The sequence below is a fragment of the Rhinolophus sinicus genome, linkage group LG15 (assembly GCF_036562045.2).
Source record: "Rhinolophus sinicus isolate RSC01 linkage group LG15, ASM3656204v1, whole genome shotgun sequence".
In the NCBI taxonomy this organism is placed as follows: Eukaryota; Metazoa; Chordata; class Mammalia; order Chiroptera; family Rhinolophidae; genus Rhinolophus; species Rhinolophus sinicus.
The window spans coordinates 14,487,216-14,506,145 of NC_133764.1; the positions used below are offsets into that span (position 1 = coordinate 14,487,216).

At 34.1% G+C, this 18,930-nt stretch overlaps 1 protein-coding gene across 2 annotated transcripts in view; it reads right to left on the reverse strand.

Moving 5' to 3' along the window:
- Positions 1 to 342: 342 nt before the first annotated feature.
- Positions 343 to 18,930, reverse strand: part of PAFAH1B1 (platelet activating factor acetylhydrolase 1b regulatory subunit 1) — a 62,788-nt gene continuing 44,200 nt past the window's right edge. For both annotated transcript variants that reach the window (XM_074319925.1, XM_074319926.1), the window contains exons 3-11: positions 18,213 to 18,297; positions 17,874 to 17,948; positions 16,728 to 16,934; positions 11,426 to 11,594; positions 9,505 to 9,607; positions 8,552 to 8,780; positions 7,209 to 7,310; positions 5,129 to 5,285; positions 343 to 4,233 (exon numbers count right to left, since the gene is read on the reverse strand). In XM_074319925.1, the coding sequence (XP_074176026.1) occupies positions 4,160 to 4,233; positions 5,129 to 5,285; positions 7,209 to 7,310; positions 8,552 to 8,780; positions 9,505 to 9,607; positions 11,426 to 11,594; positions 16,728 to 16,934; positions 17,874 to 17,948; positions 18,213 to 18,297 (1,201 nt within the window). In that variant the 3' untranslated portion in view covers positions 343 to 4,159. The remainder of the gene's footprint in view (positions 4,234 to 5,128; positions 5,286 to 7,208; positions 7,311 to 8,551; positions 8,781 to 9,504; positions 9,608 to 11,425; positions 11,595 to 16,727; positions 16,935 to 17,873; positions 17,949 to 18,212; positions 18,298 to 18,930) is intronic.

Below are 18,930 nucleotides of genomic sequence, written 5' to 3' on the forward strand. Positions count from 1 at the left end.
TTTTACAGGTGGCTGTAATAGGTCATTCCTGGTTTCAGCTGTAGAGACACTGTCAGGAAGAGCTGCTGGAGGGGAGGGTGGTGCCTTAGAAAACAAGGCTGCAGCTGGCAGATCCCACCACAGCTCCTAGCTCCTTTCTACAAATAGGGAGAAGCAGACAGCAGAGGCAGTGCTGACATTGCTTTGAAGGAAAAAAAGCCTTCCATCAAGGGCCTGCTACCCTGCCACCAATTTACATCGTACTCTGTGACCGGTGCTTAACACACCCTCAGCCCCTATTAGGATTCAACTTAAAAGGTTTTAAATCTGTGCACAAGGAAACAAACAAAAAAAAATCACATCTAGTTTTATAGGCATTTAATAGTTTACCAATTGGTACAATAAGATTTTTTAATATGCAGAAAACATGAATAAATTTTGTTTTACACAGTCTGAGAGCAACAAATCTTACTGTAAAACACAAGAGCAATATTATATACATTCCTTTACTGAATTTTTTAAAATGTGTCAATATCTTCAGTTTACTCTTACAATCTGGGGAATTTTCTCCAATCACCACCTCTGCAACGTTCATATGAAATCAATGCTTGCCTTCATGTCAGTGTCAGAATCAACTTCTAACTCGAAGATTTTGTGTTTCTGTCATCTTCAGAGTGAGCTGTAGGGATGCCTGAAGGATAGGCAGGACAAGAAAGCAGCTACTTACATGATATAGTGGAAAGATAAAAAGGCCAGTTCAGTCCAGTTGTGACTTGTAAATCCAGCTTGCCCTCCCCCCACCCCACTGGAAAAAAAAAACACAACTTTTTTCACCGATTTTGTACATGTTGCTTCTCTACCAGGAGATTCTTCTTTGCATCATCTAGATTAACACATTAGACTTATATACAGCTGGACAGAAAGAGTAACCATTTTAAGTGCCTTGTCCTTTAATTCCAACAATTTTAACTTCAGTTGCTTTAAGGATTATCAAGCCACCACTGTCAACAAAATACCCTTTACTTTTAAATAGTTTTTCTTTAATAAAAAAAAACTATTTAATGAGTGATATTACCTGGAAGTTCACACAGAAACAGAAAGAGGCAAACAGGAGAGCAGGGCACTGACAGTGAGGAGACTGGGCCTGCTGACCTACAGCCAAAGCTTCCAAAGACGACAGCGAGCGCCTCACAGCCCGGACGACTTGCTAACACTATTGATCTTACAGCAGTGCTCTGGGCACAGCACTGGTCACACCACAAACGGACCAAACTGGACGGTCTTAGTCTCCTAAAGTGCAAGATGCCATGTCAAAAAGCAACTATTCTCCGAGTGATGTCTAAACCAGTTTCCGTGGCTTGCACTTTCAAGGGTGCAGCTAGGACTTCTTGGGCACATTATATACGGGTGGCACTGGAATGTTTGTCTTCACACACACACAGTCAGTAATCATCTGAGGATGCAATTCTACCAGCTTTTTATTTCTTAATACATGGCCAATTTGACTGAGAAAGTGACAAAGCAGCAGTGAACCTCTAAAACCAATTAATAAATTCCTCTACTTACAATCCAAACCAGTAACCTAATCATTGTACTTATCCCAGGCAAGGCACAGGGTTAGACAGCAGACAGAAAATGGAGGCAACAGGAAGAAAGGGCATCAACAGGGCAGTGTCAAACAACAGTGCAGGAAACCTCTGCAAATCTGATTCTGTATTGTGGATGGATCACTCTCCCCCACCCCCTTCATTATTCAAACAGGGCTCGTTACATTTGGATCCAGTTGAGGACCATCCCTGAGATTCAATGTTTGCTGCTTCTTAAATGGAGGATGTCTGGGAACTCAACTAAGCAGCAGGCTGTGGCAATCTCCCAAGTAAGGATAACTGTTTACAGAGCAACGATGTTTCTCCTTTGTCAATGAAAGTCACTGTATGCTGCAGGGTGAAAAACCCAGTGAACAGCAGCTTTGTTTCCTCCTTAATCGGTACCATTTTTTTCCTTTATTGTTCATATCTATGAGTTATTTCTAGATGTTGTGGCTTACCCTTAAACAATTTGTGTTGCTACATGCTAAAAATGAATTAAAATACAAGACATTTATACATGTACAAACAAATGTTAAGATGCACCATTTCTATGTATTTATATTTCTTAAAACAGGACAGGAAATAGCAGCAAATGAGAACAAAGATATTTTTCCATAGCTTTTGTAGAAAAATCCAGTCAGAACAGCTAAGGGGAAACAAAAAAAGACTTCTCAATGTGAGCAGGGTTGTGAGGCAATATTGTCCTGAAAGTTATTCTACTGTATTTAAGAAATTAGCTTAAGTTGTAATTTATGTCCTCAAAAATAGCCATTAGTTCTCAAAACACTTTTCCTTCCAGAGATGTCTCTCAGGAATTAAAAACAAGCAAACAAACAAAAAGACACAAGCTAGACATAAAGCTGCTTCTAGTATATATATGGCCTATTCTCTGTGTATCTACAGGACGTTAACTCTAACCCTTTGTCTTTTTCAGAAACCAAATTTTCATTAAATATACTAAAAGGGACATTTAAAAAGTCACCTATTACACAAATGAATAAAATGTAATTCCGAATAAATTTCATTGTTAAACTGTCTTTTGTTATTTCACTGTTAACTTTTCAAATGACCTTCTTAAAAATAACTGTTGGTTAGCTAAGCAATGGAATTATTTATTAATAATCTGTAATGGAATATTGTTTCCAAAGTCACAGATAATTCTTAAACCTACTTGTAGTAACTTTGGATCACAATATACAATATGTGGGGGATGTGTAAAATGCTGAACAGCCCAATTGGGGGAGAGGGATAACGGAAGTGATTTTCCTTTAGCTGGGAAAAATTCCCCCCAAGTCAGACCTAGTTTTCAGAAGCATGAGGATCAAAAAGGGTTCATTCTAAAGCATGGTATTCCATAGCAAGATTTATTCTACTTTTATGTTTTAGCACTTCTTCAAGCTCAGGACCCAAAGACATGGAGGTTGTATGTGTGTGAGATACATATATGGACTTACCCACTTACTAGACAGGCCCATATACTTATAAACATTTACATATAAACAAACGGTGAAAACACAGTACATTTTTATGCACGCTCCATTAAACTGTCTTTTTTTTTAACTTTTAAGTTAAACACAGTTCAAAGTGATATCAGAGTCATGTTGGAAAACAAACTGCTGTATTTCTCTCACTCCCTTAAAATGGGCAAACATAACATTTTCAATATTTCTGTCATTATGTAACGCACATTGCACATCCCTAAAAAACAAAAACAAATAGTGATTTATTGTACCATGACACACTCAAATGGGAAGATTAAATTCTACTTGGAAGTCACATCACTATACAGTCTCATAGTATGGAGAATACAACTAGAAGTGTGTCTAGTGTGGAAAATAGAAGCTTAGAGTATTACAGTGTTTTTCAACCTGTTTACAAAGCATTAAGACCCAAATAAAATAAATGATTTGCTATTAGCTGCTGAGATTTTTCTTATTTGAGATTTACAGTCATTTTCTTACATAAACATACCACTAGCCTTTGCCTGATAGGCTGCCAAAACAAACGTATTCTATTGGTTTGGCAAATGTGTCATGACAAAAATTCCGATGTGTAATCCTCAATAATTACATAGATGGTTCAGAAGATTTTGAATTGTAGCCTTATTATCTAACATCCTTAAAGAAGATTTATTAAGCACACTTAAGTGATGTTACATAGATACACATTTCAGAAAAAGCCCTAATAACCACCACTTTCCCCCAAATGAGGCCATCAAGTCAGGCACCAACAGATAGCAGAAAGAAAAACAAGAATTAATAATCCAACATAAAATGACACTGTCAACTATTCAGTTTAGTGCCCTAGTTTAATTTATTCAACTTCTGCCTTCTTAGGCCTGGTGTGACCAATGCCAGCCCAGGTTTTCAAACCCTATGGTACTTCTAGACAACGCATGTAAATTTACAGTATACAATTTGGATTCACCATGCATGAGTACTTTGTGTGTAACATTTAATAAGCTCAATCTACATCCAGAATAATTTACATGAAAGGACAATATTTATTTAAACAGAGCTCAATGGGGTAACCATGGTATCATCAGAGTGCATCCAGAGGAAAAAAGGGAGCAGGGGCCAAATGAGACTCAATCAACGGCACTCCCACACCTTTACTGTTTGATCTACACTGCCAGTAACGACATATGGTGCCGTCTTATGGAAATCTGAAAGAAAAAGAAAAGGCTTAAAGTCAGATTGAGTCGGATATAATTTTTAATAAGCTACAAAATAAGCAAGTCCAAGGGCCAGGAATACCCACTTTTTTCTACACCCACATACACCCCTAGAAGGTATCAAGCTAACCAACTATGTTAGGGAAACTGAGACTTAATAGTTCAATCCTGTATTAACACCTCAAACAAACAAACAAACAAACAAACAAACAAAAACCCTATCCCAACTGAGGCTGAATAAACACTCTAACAAGGGTAGCTGCAATGTGTCCATTTACTGAACACAAACCATGTTCTAAGCTAAATGCTAATGCTTTATGTTCATGTTCAAATCTTGTAACCATCCTGTAACCCTATTCTGCTAAGGTTTTATTTTCATTATTAGCTCCACCATACCCGAGCGTATTATATTTTACTTTATTCACTATCTTCGATTCTAGATTCAGGTCCAGATGATGGTAAGGATGTTTATTAAACTGAAATATAATTCCCTGAGTTCCTAGCACCTGATAGTATATACCTGCCAGAGGACAAAGGTCGAGCAAGATTTCCTTTGAGAAACTTACAAACTAGCAGGGGAGAAAAATTACCTATCAGAGTGGTCAGAAAGCATCCTCTTCACACTTCTAATTTCTAAAACCAATGTTGTGCATGGAGAAAGTAATTATTTATTTATTTATTATAAGGCTGATGATGGAGAGAGAGAGAGTTAGGGAAAAGAGAATTTAAAACAAATGGTAGGAATCCATGAAGTTTTTTAACCTGCCTTCTCTATTCTGTCCTAAAAGCACATGGTCATTTCTTACCTGGAAAAGTCCATAGGGTTATATAAAACTTTGTTACATCCAAAATCTAGTTGCTCAGAAACCTCATAACTCATACATACCCAAGGAGGTAACAAAGTGTTCATGCGCATTGAGGGTCTTCATGCATCGTTTGTTCTTATAATCCCATACACGTAGGGTCTTGTCATCAGCACAACTCAAAATAAACTTCCCCCCAGAATGGAACAGAACTCCACGTACCCAGTTATCATGACCCACCTTAAAAACAAAAAGGTATCTGACTTAGTAAAGGGATAAATTATTTAAGTAGCATCTATGAAAACAGTAAGTCATTACTCAAAGTGCACTAAAACTATAGTATCAAAGGCAATGCCAAAAAAGACAAAAAGACCAAAAAAAAAAAGTCTTGGGAATTCTTCTATATTAAAGAAGACTGGAAACTAATAACGTGACAAGTAAATGCAGTGTGTGATGCCTGGCTGGTTCCTGGATAGAGGTTAAAATAAAGTTATAAAGGACACTGCTGGAATAACTGAAGAAATTGTGTATTAATATTAGAATACCCTTGTTCTTAGGGGATACATGTTGTCACGATGTCTACAAGTAACTCAAATTATTCAGCAAAATGTACACACACCTATACACACATAGGAAAATGTTAACAACTGGTGACTCTAAGTGAAAAATATATAGGTATTCGCTGTGTATCTAATTCATCCATCCATCCATCTATATCTGCTGTCCAGTAGTTCCATTTCTTACAATTTAGCCTAAGAATTAAGAATGTGCCCAGAGCTTAAAAAGATGTTCATCAAAGCACTGTATGTAATCAGTGCAGAGTACGTAATGACATGAGCAAGTGTCATACACCTTCTAAATTAAAAGTTCACTACAAAGTGGTATGTACAGTAAAAAATTTTTACTTAAAAAACCAAACCACATCACCACATTCATCTACATAGTAATTTAAGAAAAAGATTTAGAACTGCACAGTCCAACAGGGTAACCATTAATCACATTTGGCTATTTAAATATAAACTAAAATTAAATACAATCGCCAAGTCAGTTCTTCTGTTTTACTAGCCACATTCCAAGAACTCCACAGCTGCACGTGGCTAGTAGCGACCACACTGGATAGAGCAGGTACAGAGCATCACCACATACAGTTCTATCAGACAATTCTAGTCTAACAAATACACTTGTAGTATTATTAGATATGGTACAGTGATCTAAGTGTGATTTTTATCTTCTTCTTTTGGCTTTTCTGCATATTTCTAAATTTTTCTGAACTGTAAATAACTGTTACTTAAAAAACAAAAAAGTAACCCCCTTCAGCTGAAAAACAGGAGCCAAAAACCTCCAGGGAAATGAATGGTGAACCATGTTATTACAGAAGAGGAGCGAGCACATGCTACCTGATTTTAAGTGTAGCTCATCTTTCCTAATAATATATTATACCTGAACTCAGCTCAGATTATTAGAGGAGAGTTTAATTTTCGAATCAATTCTTGATGATACTTTCATGTGTCTATCACATCCTATAATCAATTCAAGGTACAGTTACCATCTAAAGAATCTCTAAAACAAATATGGATGCCAAATTACAAAAACTGCTACTGGACTAATGCCCACAGATCCCCTTGGAAATTTCTTAGGCAAACAAGAATGCCCACAATCCCATACTATAGTTTATATATTCTCATACTGAAATCTAGGTGCTTCTAAAATGAAACAAGCATTTCTAAGTCATAAAGCCAGCACCATTAATTTCTATAATAGTAAAATAAATAAAACTGGAACATGTGAAAAAAACAGGTAATAAAGGATTCATATTAAAATGAAATATAGTGAAACAGACACAAACAGCTTCAAAAATAAATGAGTCTATACTCATTTGCCATCCATAAGAAATGTATCATTTTTAAAGATACAGTGAGCTAGGACCTCTTTCCAAGCACTGACTGGCTTTGTAGTTCCTTTACATAACATGACATTGATTAGGAATAATTTTTATAGCACTGTAACAATGGAGTAACAAAAGTTTAAGAAACAGTATTTTTACAAAGAAGTTATTTTAAAGCCTAGAATAATTTAGATTAAATGATATCACGAGACATCTGACCCCAAAAGGTACAAACACAGTAACGATGCAAAAGCAGCAGTGCGATTGTTCAAACTTACCAGAGTCATAAGGCACATGCCAGTACTGACATCCCACATCTTAATAGTCTTGTCTCTGGATCCAGACAGCAAGAACGGTCCAGGCTTGCCACTTTTTTTAGTCTATAAGAAACCATATAAAAGTTGATTTTTCCATGCAAGAAGTTACGTAAGGACTTTAAAATGATCACCACAAGCAAACTAATTAATATATCTACCGCCTCATAGACCTCCCCCCTTTGGTGGTGATCCACCTTCTCAGCAAATTTCGAGTGTATAATATAGTATTATTAACTGTGGTTACCACACTATACATTAGATCTCCAGGACTTATTCATCTTGTTTTTCTCTATCAAAATGTAACAAGTCTTTTAACACACCTAGGCTACACAGATAATATAAAAATAGAAAATCTCCACTTAGGTTAAGATTCAATTCTACAATACCAAGATGATAAATTTACTGCTCAAGACTTCTGTAATCAAGAAGGATTTAAAAATTATTTAATTCAGCCTTTAAAGTCCAGCCAGAATCAAATTTACGACATATGGTAAGTAACCACCACCAGAGGGCAGTAAAAAGAATTTGAAAATGCAAGCAGCCAGCCAAAATAGAGATTACAATAGAAGCTTCATTTAGAAAAATAAACTTTGGGGGGGGAGGGGATAGGCGCAGGTGAAGAATCTCCTCCTTCCTTTCTTAAAATGCAATTTAAAAAAATCCACAATAGGAATGTCTCTATAAAAAAAGAAATGTGCTTAATTTTTGCTCATAACTTATTTACTCACAGAAATAATATTCTATAATTTACTTTTAAGGTATTAATCATAAAGAATAACATGAAGAACACAAGTTAAGAATCGTAAAGAAATATAATAAAACTGAGACTCAGCTAGTGAGTCTAATGATCAAGAGTATCAAAGGCTTCCATATGAAATATTCATTAAAAACAAGTATTTACAACACTGAATTGCATTTCACCAAAAATTATTTTATAAATAATTATGTTCACTAAAAAGGATATTCTTCTAAAAGATAACTTTAATCTCTCCCATAAGTTTTATTTTGCTCTGGTATACTCTTAAAACAATGGCATTTCTGATAAATGTGAAGGACCATTTGTATTCTTCAGGAGAACCCCCATCCCTATCACATATTAAGGGTCAGCTGACAGCAATAATAATCACTGGTTAAAAAATATAAACACATCTGCAAACTGGAAAGAATAAAGAATTTCAAGATCCAGAATTCTGGAATGCAGATTTTTAAATGCCTTAATGGCCCTGAAACTGAGAATCAGAAGAACTACTAACGTTCTGAGATATGAGCAATAAAATCATGACGTGACACATAAATCACAGTACCTCAGATCCTGTTGCTTCAGAGATGGAAGAATATGAGCTTTCTGGAGCCCAGGAAATGCACTCTACCACATGCTCATGTTCCCGAAGCTCAGCCTTGCATTCCTTTGTTGCTACGACCCATACGCGCACAGTCTGGTCATTGGAACAGCTGGCTATCAGAGTGCCATCCTGATTTGGCCGCACCATACGTACCCACTCTCTGTGTCCTGTGAATGTCTTCACACAGTAGCTATCGAAATAAGTAATAATTTACATTATACATAGCAATCATTGGAACACTTCCCAAAAGCAATACAAAACTAGCTATACACTGGAATGAAGAGAATGGCATCAAGGTAGAGAAATCGTATGCAAGTCAACAGAACAAATGTACACTCCTGGTTAATAAAAGATAGGGACAGGCTGGAAAGTCAAACATCAGTTAAAATAAGCTGATGGAAGTTATCATTAAGGAGCTAACCAAACCAACAAAAAAATCTAGAAGGTAAAATATATAATCTTTCAAAACTAAACACACACAATAAACCTGACAAAAATATTTCTAGCCATGTTGGGAAGAAAGCATGCTCTACTAATCTGAGTAAAACTGGTAGGTTAAGGTTCTATTATAACAATCGTGTAATTCTAAGCACAGCCAAATTAAACCTAATAGGGGCATACCTGCACAATGTTATTTACAATATATTTCAACCCACAGAGAGATCACCTAAAAGAAGACCACAGAGAAAATAAGCCATTACACAGAAAATGGCTCCCAAGGAAGGACACAGTTTCTTTTATAATTTCTCTGTTCTTTTTTGGGATACATTTAGAGATCAAAACTTAATTTTAAAGTATATAATACATTGTCATGGTGATCATTATGGGTTAAAGCCAAAACTACTGGAACATTCAGAACACAATTTTGTTACTGTCTCTTTAGCTGATACACCTTTTCAACTACATCTACTTACCCAGTTTGCACTTCCCACATTTTTATAGTTTTATCCCTCGAGGCAGACACTATATGATCTCCATTGGGCATAATGGCTACCGAAGAAACATTGTGGTCATGGCCTAAAACACATAACACAGCAACATATTAAGCGATATACCAGTAAGTTTACCATGAGTTTACCATGATATTCTTCATGGAATTTCAAATGTCATAGCAACTTTAAATACACTGGACTTTGTAAAAAATTTAGATTTACACAAAAAAAGTTAAGGAACTAGTAACAATAAAATAACCCACAATGAAATAAGCAGCCAGCTCAATTTATGATTAAATTTCAATCTGTACAACTGTTTTAAAATCACAAGGCATCAGTATCATCAGGACTATATTAATAACACTGAATGTTTATGTATGAACACTAGAAAAAACACAAGTTTCTACTGTTGATATTCTAAGATATTAAATAGAAATAAGATTTATACAGCTAAACAGATTTTTAAAATGGGGATTTGGTTCTATATTTAAAATAGTGGTTGAAAACGATTGTTTTTGTTGTTGATGTTCATGACGGTAAAAACGCATTATTCTGTATACATTATTTCACAATCCTAATTAGATATCCTTTGAGAAAAAAGCCCCCTAGTCCTAATAAATACATTATTTTAAGGAATACACAATGGTTGAAAAGAACTCTTCTTAAATTAGAGCAACAAGATACAGGCTAAAGAAACATAAATACAGATTTTTTTACAAAAGTATTCAATAGAATTCTTTTACTTGGTAAGCTTCATGAATGCATTTAATTTGGGAAGAAAACACACTCTTCAACTTATACCCTCTATATAACCACATAGCTTCCTAATGTGCTAATATCACTGGATAATCTACTCAGAAAAATGTTTATTTACTAACATAGTACGTGTTCCTTATATAAAATCCAAACATTCAAATTTCATTGTTTAAAGAAACAACAAAAATTCTTATTTAGCGGACACCTTCTACGTGTCAGGTACTAAACCAAGATGAGTCAGTACAGGCATCCTTCGTTTCATTGCGCTCTGCTTCATTGCACTTCATAGACACAGCGTTTTCATCAACATCGAGGTAGCACACTCCACCGGCAAAAAGATTATGACTCGCTGAAAGCTCAGATGATGACTTTACCTTTTGTTTTGCAATAAAGTATTTTCAAATTAAGGTATGTACATTGTTTTTACAGATATAATACTGCACACTTAATAGAGTACAATATAGTATGAACATAACATTTATATGCACTGGGAAACCAAAATATTTGTGACTCGCTTTATTGTGATATTCATTTTATTGTGGTGGTCTGGAATTGAATCCGTACTATCTCCAAGGTATGCCTTTATGTGATCTCAGTTTATCCTCACAAGCCTATGACTTAGGTATTATTACCTCTATCTTGAAGATGAAAGAGGTTAAAATTTCCTAATGCCATAAGTAAACAAGTAGAAATCTGAACCCAGATATCTGATTCCAAAGCGCTTTCCAAAGCCAAATTGCCTCAGAGAACAGTCTCCATGACAAAACCCAGGAAAACAACCTAACAATGAGACACTACAGTATATGTGGAACATTAAAAAAGTGAGCAAGGAAATCTGGGTTCCAGCTTTTATTACACCTACTCTCACTGAACTTCAGTTTCCCAAAGATAGATGTCCAAGCAGTTTCTTATCTAAAAATATTCATGGAAACAAATTAAATATTTTATATAACTAAGAGATACTTAAAGCCTCGTAACAGAAACAACCGTTAACTACTGTGGCTTATCCATGCACTATCTAAATCATAGGATCCTCCACCAACACAGACAATTGAACAAAGGAAACTTGCACACTGTTAGAAAACAATATTGTCTCTGGAATGCCAGGTTAGAAATCAATTTCAAAATAACCATCCTCTACCCTTACCGTGCATGGTTCTGATGCATTCAAAGCCCTGAAAATCCCATAGTTTAATGGTCATATCTGCAGAACAGGAAGCCAGAAGCTTGCCACTGTGGTCAAAGGAAATATCCTGTACAGAGTCTGTGTGCCCCTTAAGAGTTCGTTCAAAATCTCCAGTCTCATAATCCCACACCTGTCACGTGAACAGAAAATTGGTTAATATCAACCTATAATTCTTTTTTCATTTCACATTTGCACTCAACAGTCCAGTCTGGCACCTTACTAATTAACTGAGCAAGTGACAAAGGGTAACTGTCTTAGAAATAGCACATCTTGAAGTATAAATTGGTCTTTTCTCTATAGTGAAAATTGATGGTGCAATTATTAAAATGACCTCTAGTAGTACATTATCTACCATATCCTAATTATGCTAGTGACTAGCTATATAAAGCCATAAGACAAAGTCCCTTCGAGTCTGAGTAGGCAACAGACATGTAAATAAGTAGATTTAAATACAAACAAAAAAGTTTTACAAGGCTATGACAGGCATTTATATGTAGAATATGAGGGGAACGATAAAGGGGTACTCAATTCTACTAGACAAGCAGAGCTCAGAGATCTAAGAGGCCCAGAAAAGACTTCATAAGATGTAACTGTCCATGAATAGCAGATTAACAAAAGCATATGTCGTTCTGATGTAAAAACAAAGTCACAGCCACATATTTTAAAGATAACTTTTCTAATAGAAATAACGAGCTATCAAGAATAATTGTTAGGGAGCATTTGAGATCTTGCTCCCTGGTATATGTTGTCAATCTGGCTCAAATAAAATTTTATAAATTTTTTTGAAAAAGGACTAAATATTACAAAGAGATCTCAAGAACACATTAAACTTCATTCTGTCAGCCAAATGTAAGTCGGAAGTTTGATCTTTAACCAATTACATTACTCTAAAATCAAATGATTGATTCCATTCTTCCCATGAGTTCAAATTTATCTGTGGTAGGATGTATATTAACCAATTTACAGAAACTTAGAAAATGCATTTTGAAAACTTGGAAATAATCTAAATATTCAACATAGGGAATAACTAAATAAAATATAAAATTTGCAACTACAAGGAATTTATGACATGTATAATATTATGTAAAGAACATAAGATTATATACATGATCGTAACTACATAAAAAATGAACCTAAAAAAAACAATCTAACATTTAATAGAAAATTTACATAACCTTCCCAATATAAACAAAAATTTTATCATTTAAATGTTCAAGTACTTCTACATAGAAGGGTTACTGTTTCATTTTGTGTAATTTTGTTAGATTTATCCTTAAGTAATTTGTGGGGGTTTTTTTGATGCTACTGTAAATGGCATTTTAAAATTTAAATTCTTCATTCCTAGTTTATAGAAATACAGTTATGCTTTGTACATTGATCTTGTATCCCATGATTCTGTTAAATTCAGTCATAGTTCTAGTAGGTTTTGTAAATTCTTTGGGATTTTCTACATAGAACATCATATCTACAAATAAAGACAGTTTCATTTCTACCTTTCCAATCTGCGTGCCTTTTATTTTTACTTCTTCCTTATTGCACTGGCTGAGCACTCCAGTACAAAGGTGAATACACGTGGCTGAGAATGGACATCCTGGCCTTGGTTCCTGATTTCAGGGGGAAAGCATTCAGTTTCCCACCATTATGTTCATGTAGGTTTTTCGGATACCTTTACCTTTTATCAGGTTAAGGAAGCTCCCTTCCTAGCTTGTTCAGAGTTTTTTCTCATGAACGCATACTGGAATTTTGTCAAAAGGCTTTTTATGAACCTATTACATTTTTTTGTTCATCAATCACAATGATTTGATTTTCGAATGTGGAACCAATCTTGCATTCTGGAATAAACACTGCTTGATTATGATGTATTAATCATCCTTTTAATGAATCGCTGGATTGAATTTGCTTATGTTAGGGATTTTGCATCTGTGTTTATGAAAGGTATTGTACTGGTCTATAATTATATGTATTTACATATCTTTGTCTTATTTTGGTATCTGTTTAATTTTGACACCAAGAATTGATGAATATTTCACATACTGAAAAATAAATAAGGTGTGATCTTGAAGTTCACTTCAGTTTCAGTTAACTTTCTTTCCATGCATTCATTCAAGAACATTAAAGCATTTTCTCTAAAATAATTATAACCAGAAAATTAACTCTGTTTCTTCACAAATAGTGAGCAAATAGAGCATTTCAGTGTTAGTTTAATGTCAAGAATTATTAAGAATTTTATTTTTCTCTATATTTACCTTTTGTATGATTGATTATAAAATAAATGCTCATGATAAAAAATTGTAATGTACAGATATAAAGGAAATAAATATCTTATCAGTGGCATGTTTTCCCGAATTTTTTCTATGCTTTTGAAGTATAGCGAACTTGTATACTTCATTATCCGGTTTTCCCTTTGCTTCTGACAGGAACAATTTTTCCACGTCATGAAAAACTTAGTAAACATTCTTTTTAAAGGAGTCAAGTGAAAATCTTGGAATACTGAAAAGTATCTGTCCTCATTTTTCAATACTTAGGTTATAAAGTGATGGTGAAAGAAATTTTCGGTCAAAAAGTATAAACTTTTAAAGCTCTTCATAATAGTCTGCTAAATTGTTCTACCATAAGACTGTATCCCATGTAATGAGAATGCCTGCTTCATCAAATTCTAATCACCACTGGGAATTCTCATTTAAAAAGTAAAACATCTTGGCAGATTGGATACATATTGTAGTTTTAATTTGCCTTTCTTCTACTATTAGTAGTGGGGCCAAAACTTCTGTTATTGTTGGTTAGCCATTTTTTCTTCTTCTATGCATTAATTATCTGTTCATTTCCTGCAGTCCATTTTTCTACTATTAGCCAGGCACTATACTATTATATATATATTATGTATATGTTACTTCATTTTAAGCAAAAGAATCTTATGACATATTTTTAATTCCCTTTCCCAACAAATGAATTGAGCCTTAAACATATCAATCACTTTGCCCAAGATAGTCACAAAATTACAAAAAATTCTGTCTTTGTGTTCTCCTTTAAGTTTGGAAAGTAGTTCTAGCATAATCATCATTTAGAAATCACCTAGCCTTCCACAATCGAACAAAGAAAAGTATGGAAGGGGAGTAGACCCAGTTGTTGTTTTTTAAAAAAAATTCCACAGAATATCCAAGGAAGTAATTTATGAGAAAAAAAAGTGAATAGAAAACATTATTTATGATAGTAGATAACCAAAAATACTTAAAAGTCCAAAGGAAGATTTGTTAATGGTAGTACTAAAACACTGCTAACTCTGATAAGTATTCCTTTATTATTCGGCCAGCACTATTTTCAGCAGTTTCCCTGTATTAAGTTATTTAATCCTCCCCAAAGCCATTTAAAACAGGTATTAATTATCTTTATTTTACAGATGAGGAAAGAGAAGCACGGCAAGTTAACTTGCCCATGATCACATTAATTATTAAGTGTCGGGGTCAGTACTTGAACCCAGAGCCTGTGCTCTTGACCATTAACTATCCTAAAAAGCCTCCACATATAAATCAAACTATCAGTTTGATATCATTAAAAATGATGATTCATTAGAAACAAAGAAAGGTCTTTCTAAAATAAGTTTAATAAAAGGAAACAAAACTAAACAAATGCCTTTTATTAAGGAAACCATGTGTGTATATTAAATAAAGACTAAATGGAAGGAAAAACTGACTAGTTGCTGAGATATGTGGTATGATTATACAGAAAAATTTTAAAACTTCATTTATAATATTTCAGAGTTGACTCAACAGATATATTTTAAGATGGTACATTTACAGTTCTGTTTTCTGCTTTTACACCAACACTGCAAAATCAATAGTTAAGACTGGATTTTCAACTTATTCAAGAATTTCTTCTTCACCCCTATGCCTCATGATAGCAGTGCAGTTTTTGTACTTAAAAAGACTGTCATGAAGTCAATAATTTAAACACATGTCTATATACATTTGAAAAACAGCAATATATTAGTGTACTAGTATGTAGTCATCCCAGCCTACAGAAATACATGACGCACATATGAGTTTAAGGCTCTCTTCCAGTGATTTTGCAGCCGCCCATTGGATCACCAGAACACAAGATGGAAGGAAGCCACTGATTTAGAAACTAAAGAAACCACATAAGGAAAACACAAAACAATGTTTAACAACGAAGAACAGGTTATGTATAGTCACATTTGTCATTCCTGCATTTTATGCTCGACTGCTGCTATGTGATGTACCAGGAGTGCCCAAAAAATGGATCCAAGTGGACACTTTGGTCAACATTGCTCAAGCAGTAGTTCACTGTAATCAGAAGTGTCTGGACGCTGATGGTAACCACTTTGAGCACCGCTTGTAATTGCAGAAGTCAAACGTGACTTGTATTCAGCTTTTGTTATCGGTATATATCGAGTATTACAATTTTAATATAGTTTTCCTTTCTTAAAATGTATATACATTTTTTTGGCACCCTCTGTATACAATTGTAATCTACTCACATTTTCTTAGTTAAACCTCTACAAACAAAACTTATAATCTAGAACTTAATCTGAAATAAGTCTTAGAACACAGAAACATACCTAAACCTTTTAACTATATTTTTTTGTCTTTCTGCAGGTGGTTTATACAACCGCCATTGTACTGTGTCTGGATCAAAGGGAATTATAAAAACTACCTTTTTTTGATCAAAAGATAAAACACTAAAATGTGTATGATTATTGTGAAAAATACAAAAATGAAATAAATAAATAAATAACATAAAGTGAAAAGCCCTTATATTCCCACACCCCTGGAGAGAACTGTTTAATTTGGAATCATAGCCAATATTAACTATATCAAGGAGAGCCTAATTTAAATAAATCCTCTATTGGATTCTTTTGCAGAATATATTCATCCCCTGAATTACTAGTGTTGTAATCCTGTATTTTCGTCTATCACCTCTGCTTAAAAGGCACACACTTCTATCCTCATTCTCCAAGAACAAAAATTATTCAACCACTCGGTGACCTACTGGGCAACACTAAATTAGCAACACCCATTTTCTCAGATTCAGTGAACTTGTTTGGCAGCTGGCCTCCCAGCAGCTACAATGAAATTTTATTCTAATTCTGTCTTTTAAGGTTTAGAACCAATCACACAGTTTCAAAGAGTCCCTTCTGACCTTCTTTTAAGTCCTCATTTTCAGGATCTTTTTCTTTCACCCAATTAAATTTAAATATACTTTTAATAATTATCCTACTATACATCATTCATTTTGAAAAAATTACCTTAATTGTAGCATCCTCTGAAGCAGAGACCATAACACTGAACACAGGGTGGAAAATGACTCGAGTGACTGGACTCCTATGACCACTCAATGCATATTTTTCAGGTGGACGGGGAATCCATTCTTTTGGGTCTCGTTTCTGACCAAGAGGTCCACCCGACGTAAATTCTTCTTTTGCTTCATTTAGTTTTGATTCTAATTCCATAACCTTGAGAATGAACATATAGTTACATACAGATTCCAATAAAGATAGCATATTTGATATTTTTAAATACTGCCTTTATTTTGCATTATATATATATATATATATATATATATATATATATATGCGCATGCATGCAGGATACTTGAAAAACAATCAGTAATTTACAAAGCATTCATCAGATTTATTAAAAATTATCTATATCATATACCAGCAAAATTTTTAGTGGTATGACAAACTGAAAATTGAGAAAAATTCAGTACAATTTTGTCTTACTTAACTCAAAGAAAAATTTCAATTTATATATACTAATTAAAGGAAGAGCAGTACACCCACGTTGAGCCCTCTGAAGTCTGCTACTCTTAATTCTTCCCAAACCACAGTTTACACTGTACATGCTAATAATATTAATATTCCCAATAAAAGCTAACACTTATTTAGCATCTATGTGTTGGGAACTTTGAATCAATTAATTCATGTTATAACAATGTTATTTATTTATTTATTCTAACTTTGCATGTTAAAAATTAAATTCGAGGACCAGAATATTATTTATTGCCTTCACTTTACACATAAAAATAAAAGCTCAGAGATAAAAATAACTTGTCTAAGCACATACTTTAGTGCTCTTTTCCCAGCATCATATTGGCTCCAAGCGCTCTTCCCATCTAAGTGCACAAATACATTCTTTACTATCAATTCCTTGAAGTCAGGGTTGTGTAGATTCAACCCACCAGTACCAGTTTACACGAGTTAGCATGTATCAGCAACGATCTGTCTGGGTCAAGGTTTTTTCAATGCACAAAAATGTATTTTTATTTGCCTTTTCAAGGTTAAATATAATTATAATTAATGCAGGAGAATAATTTATTATGCTAATAATTTCAGAAAGTTTATGTAAGAACATTCCAAATACAACTAACTTTAAAGAAAAAACGTAGTTACCTTCTTTTGTAATCTAATAACGGATGTCCATTTTTTTTCCAAAAGGCCAGCATATTTCTTATCTAATTCTTCATTCTAGAGGCAAAAAGGAGAACCTTTTAAAAAATGGCTCAACTACAATAGTTCAAGCCATACAGACCATTTATCTCTAAGTCCAAGAAATCTAATTATACATTACAAAAAATCTAATTATACAAAAAAGGGTGAAAATCAAGTTTAGTGCCAAGTAAATGACAAATGATAAGATCTGTGAATAACTCAGGTGACTGTTAACTGCTGATACTTGAGTAAAATCCACTCATTAACTATACTAGGAGTAATTGTAAAAGTCAAACATACCACATCTAATTCAGCTTCCTTTTTAAAAACTGAATATGCTTCTTCATAGCCATTTGAACGAAGATAATCTGCTATAGCTCGATTTCTGAAAGAAAACAAATTCAAATGACTCCTAACAAAATCTCATCTCTATTTTGAAGAAACGATTATTTAAAAATCTCATGACATTATTTTAAGAGTATTACCTTCCAAGTCACACAAGTATTTCACAAAAAAGGGACCCCTCCCCTCCCCAAGCCTGTAGCCATGACATAGTACACCCATATATATTATTCTTGAGCTTTTAGTTTTAAGATTCTAATGTGTTGCTTACCTTAGAGTGGGTACTCTATAGGTCAAGTTATGGCTTATATAATTAGGCATGGATTTGTGACATTAATGATCTATTTTGTTCCTGTGTACCTTTAGCCTTCCCTTACTACCTGTTATGCAACTGAAATTTAGTTTTGCAGAAAGAACTGTTCTGATAAAGTTATAATTAAGAAGAATTTTAATGTAAGAGATAATTTTAAATCATTAGAGTAGGTGGAAAAAAAGGGCACAAGCTTTAAACTTAGCATCCGATCACAGAATAAGACATTCATTTAGAATTACAAAGAACGTGAAGGTTAAAGAAGTTGAATTAGCATATGGCCTTTTCATGATCTTACATTCTTTCAAACAGAAAATCAACTACCTCCTTCCCAAGGCAACCTATTTATTCCAGTATCTCTCTCTC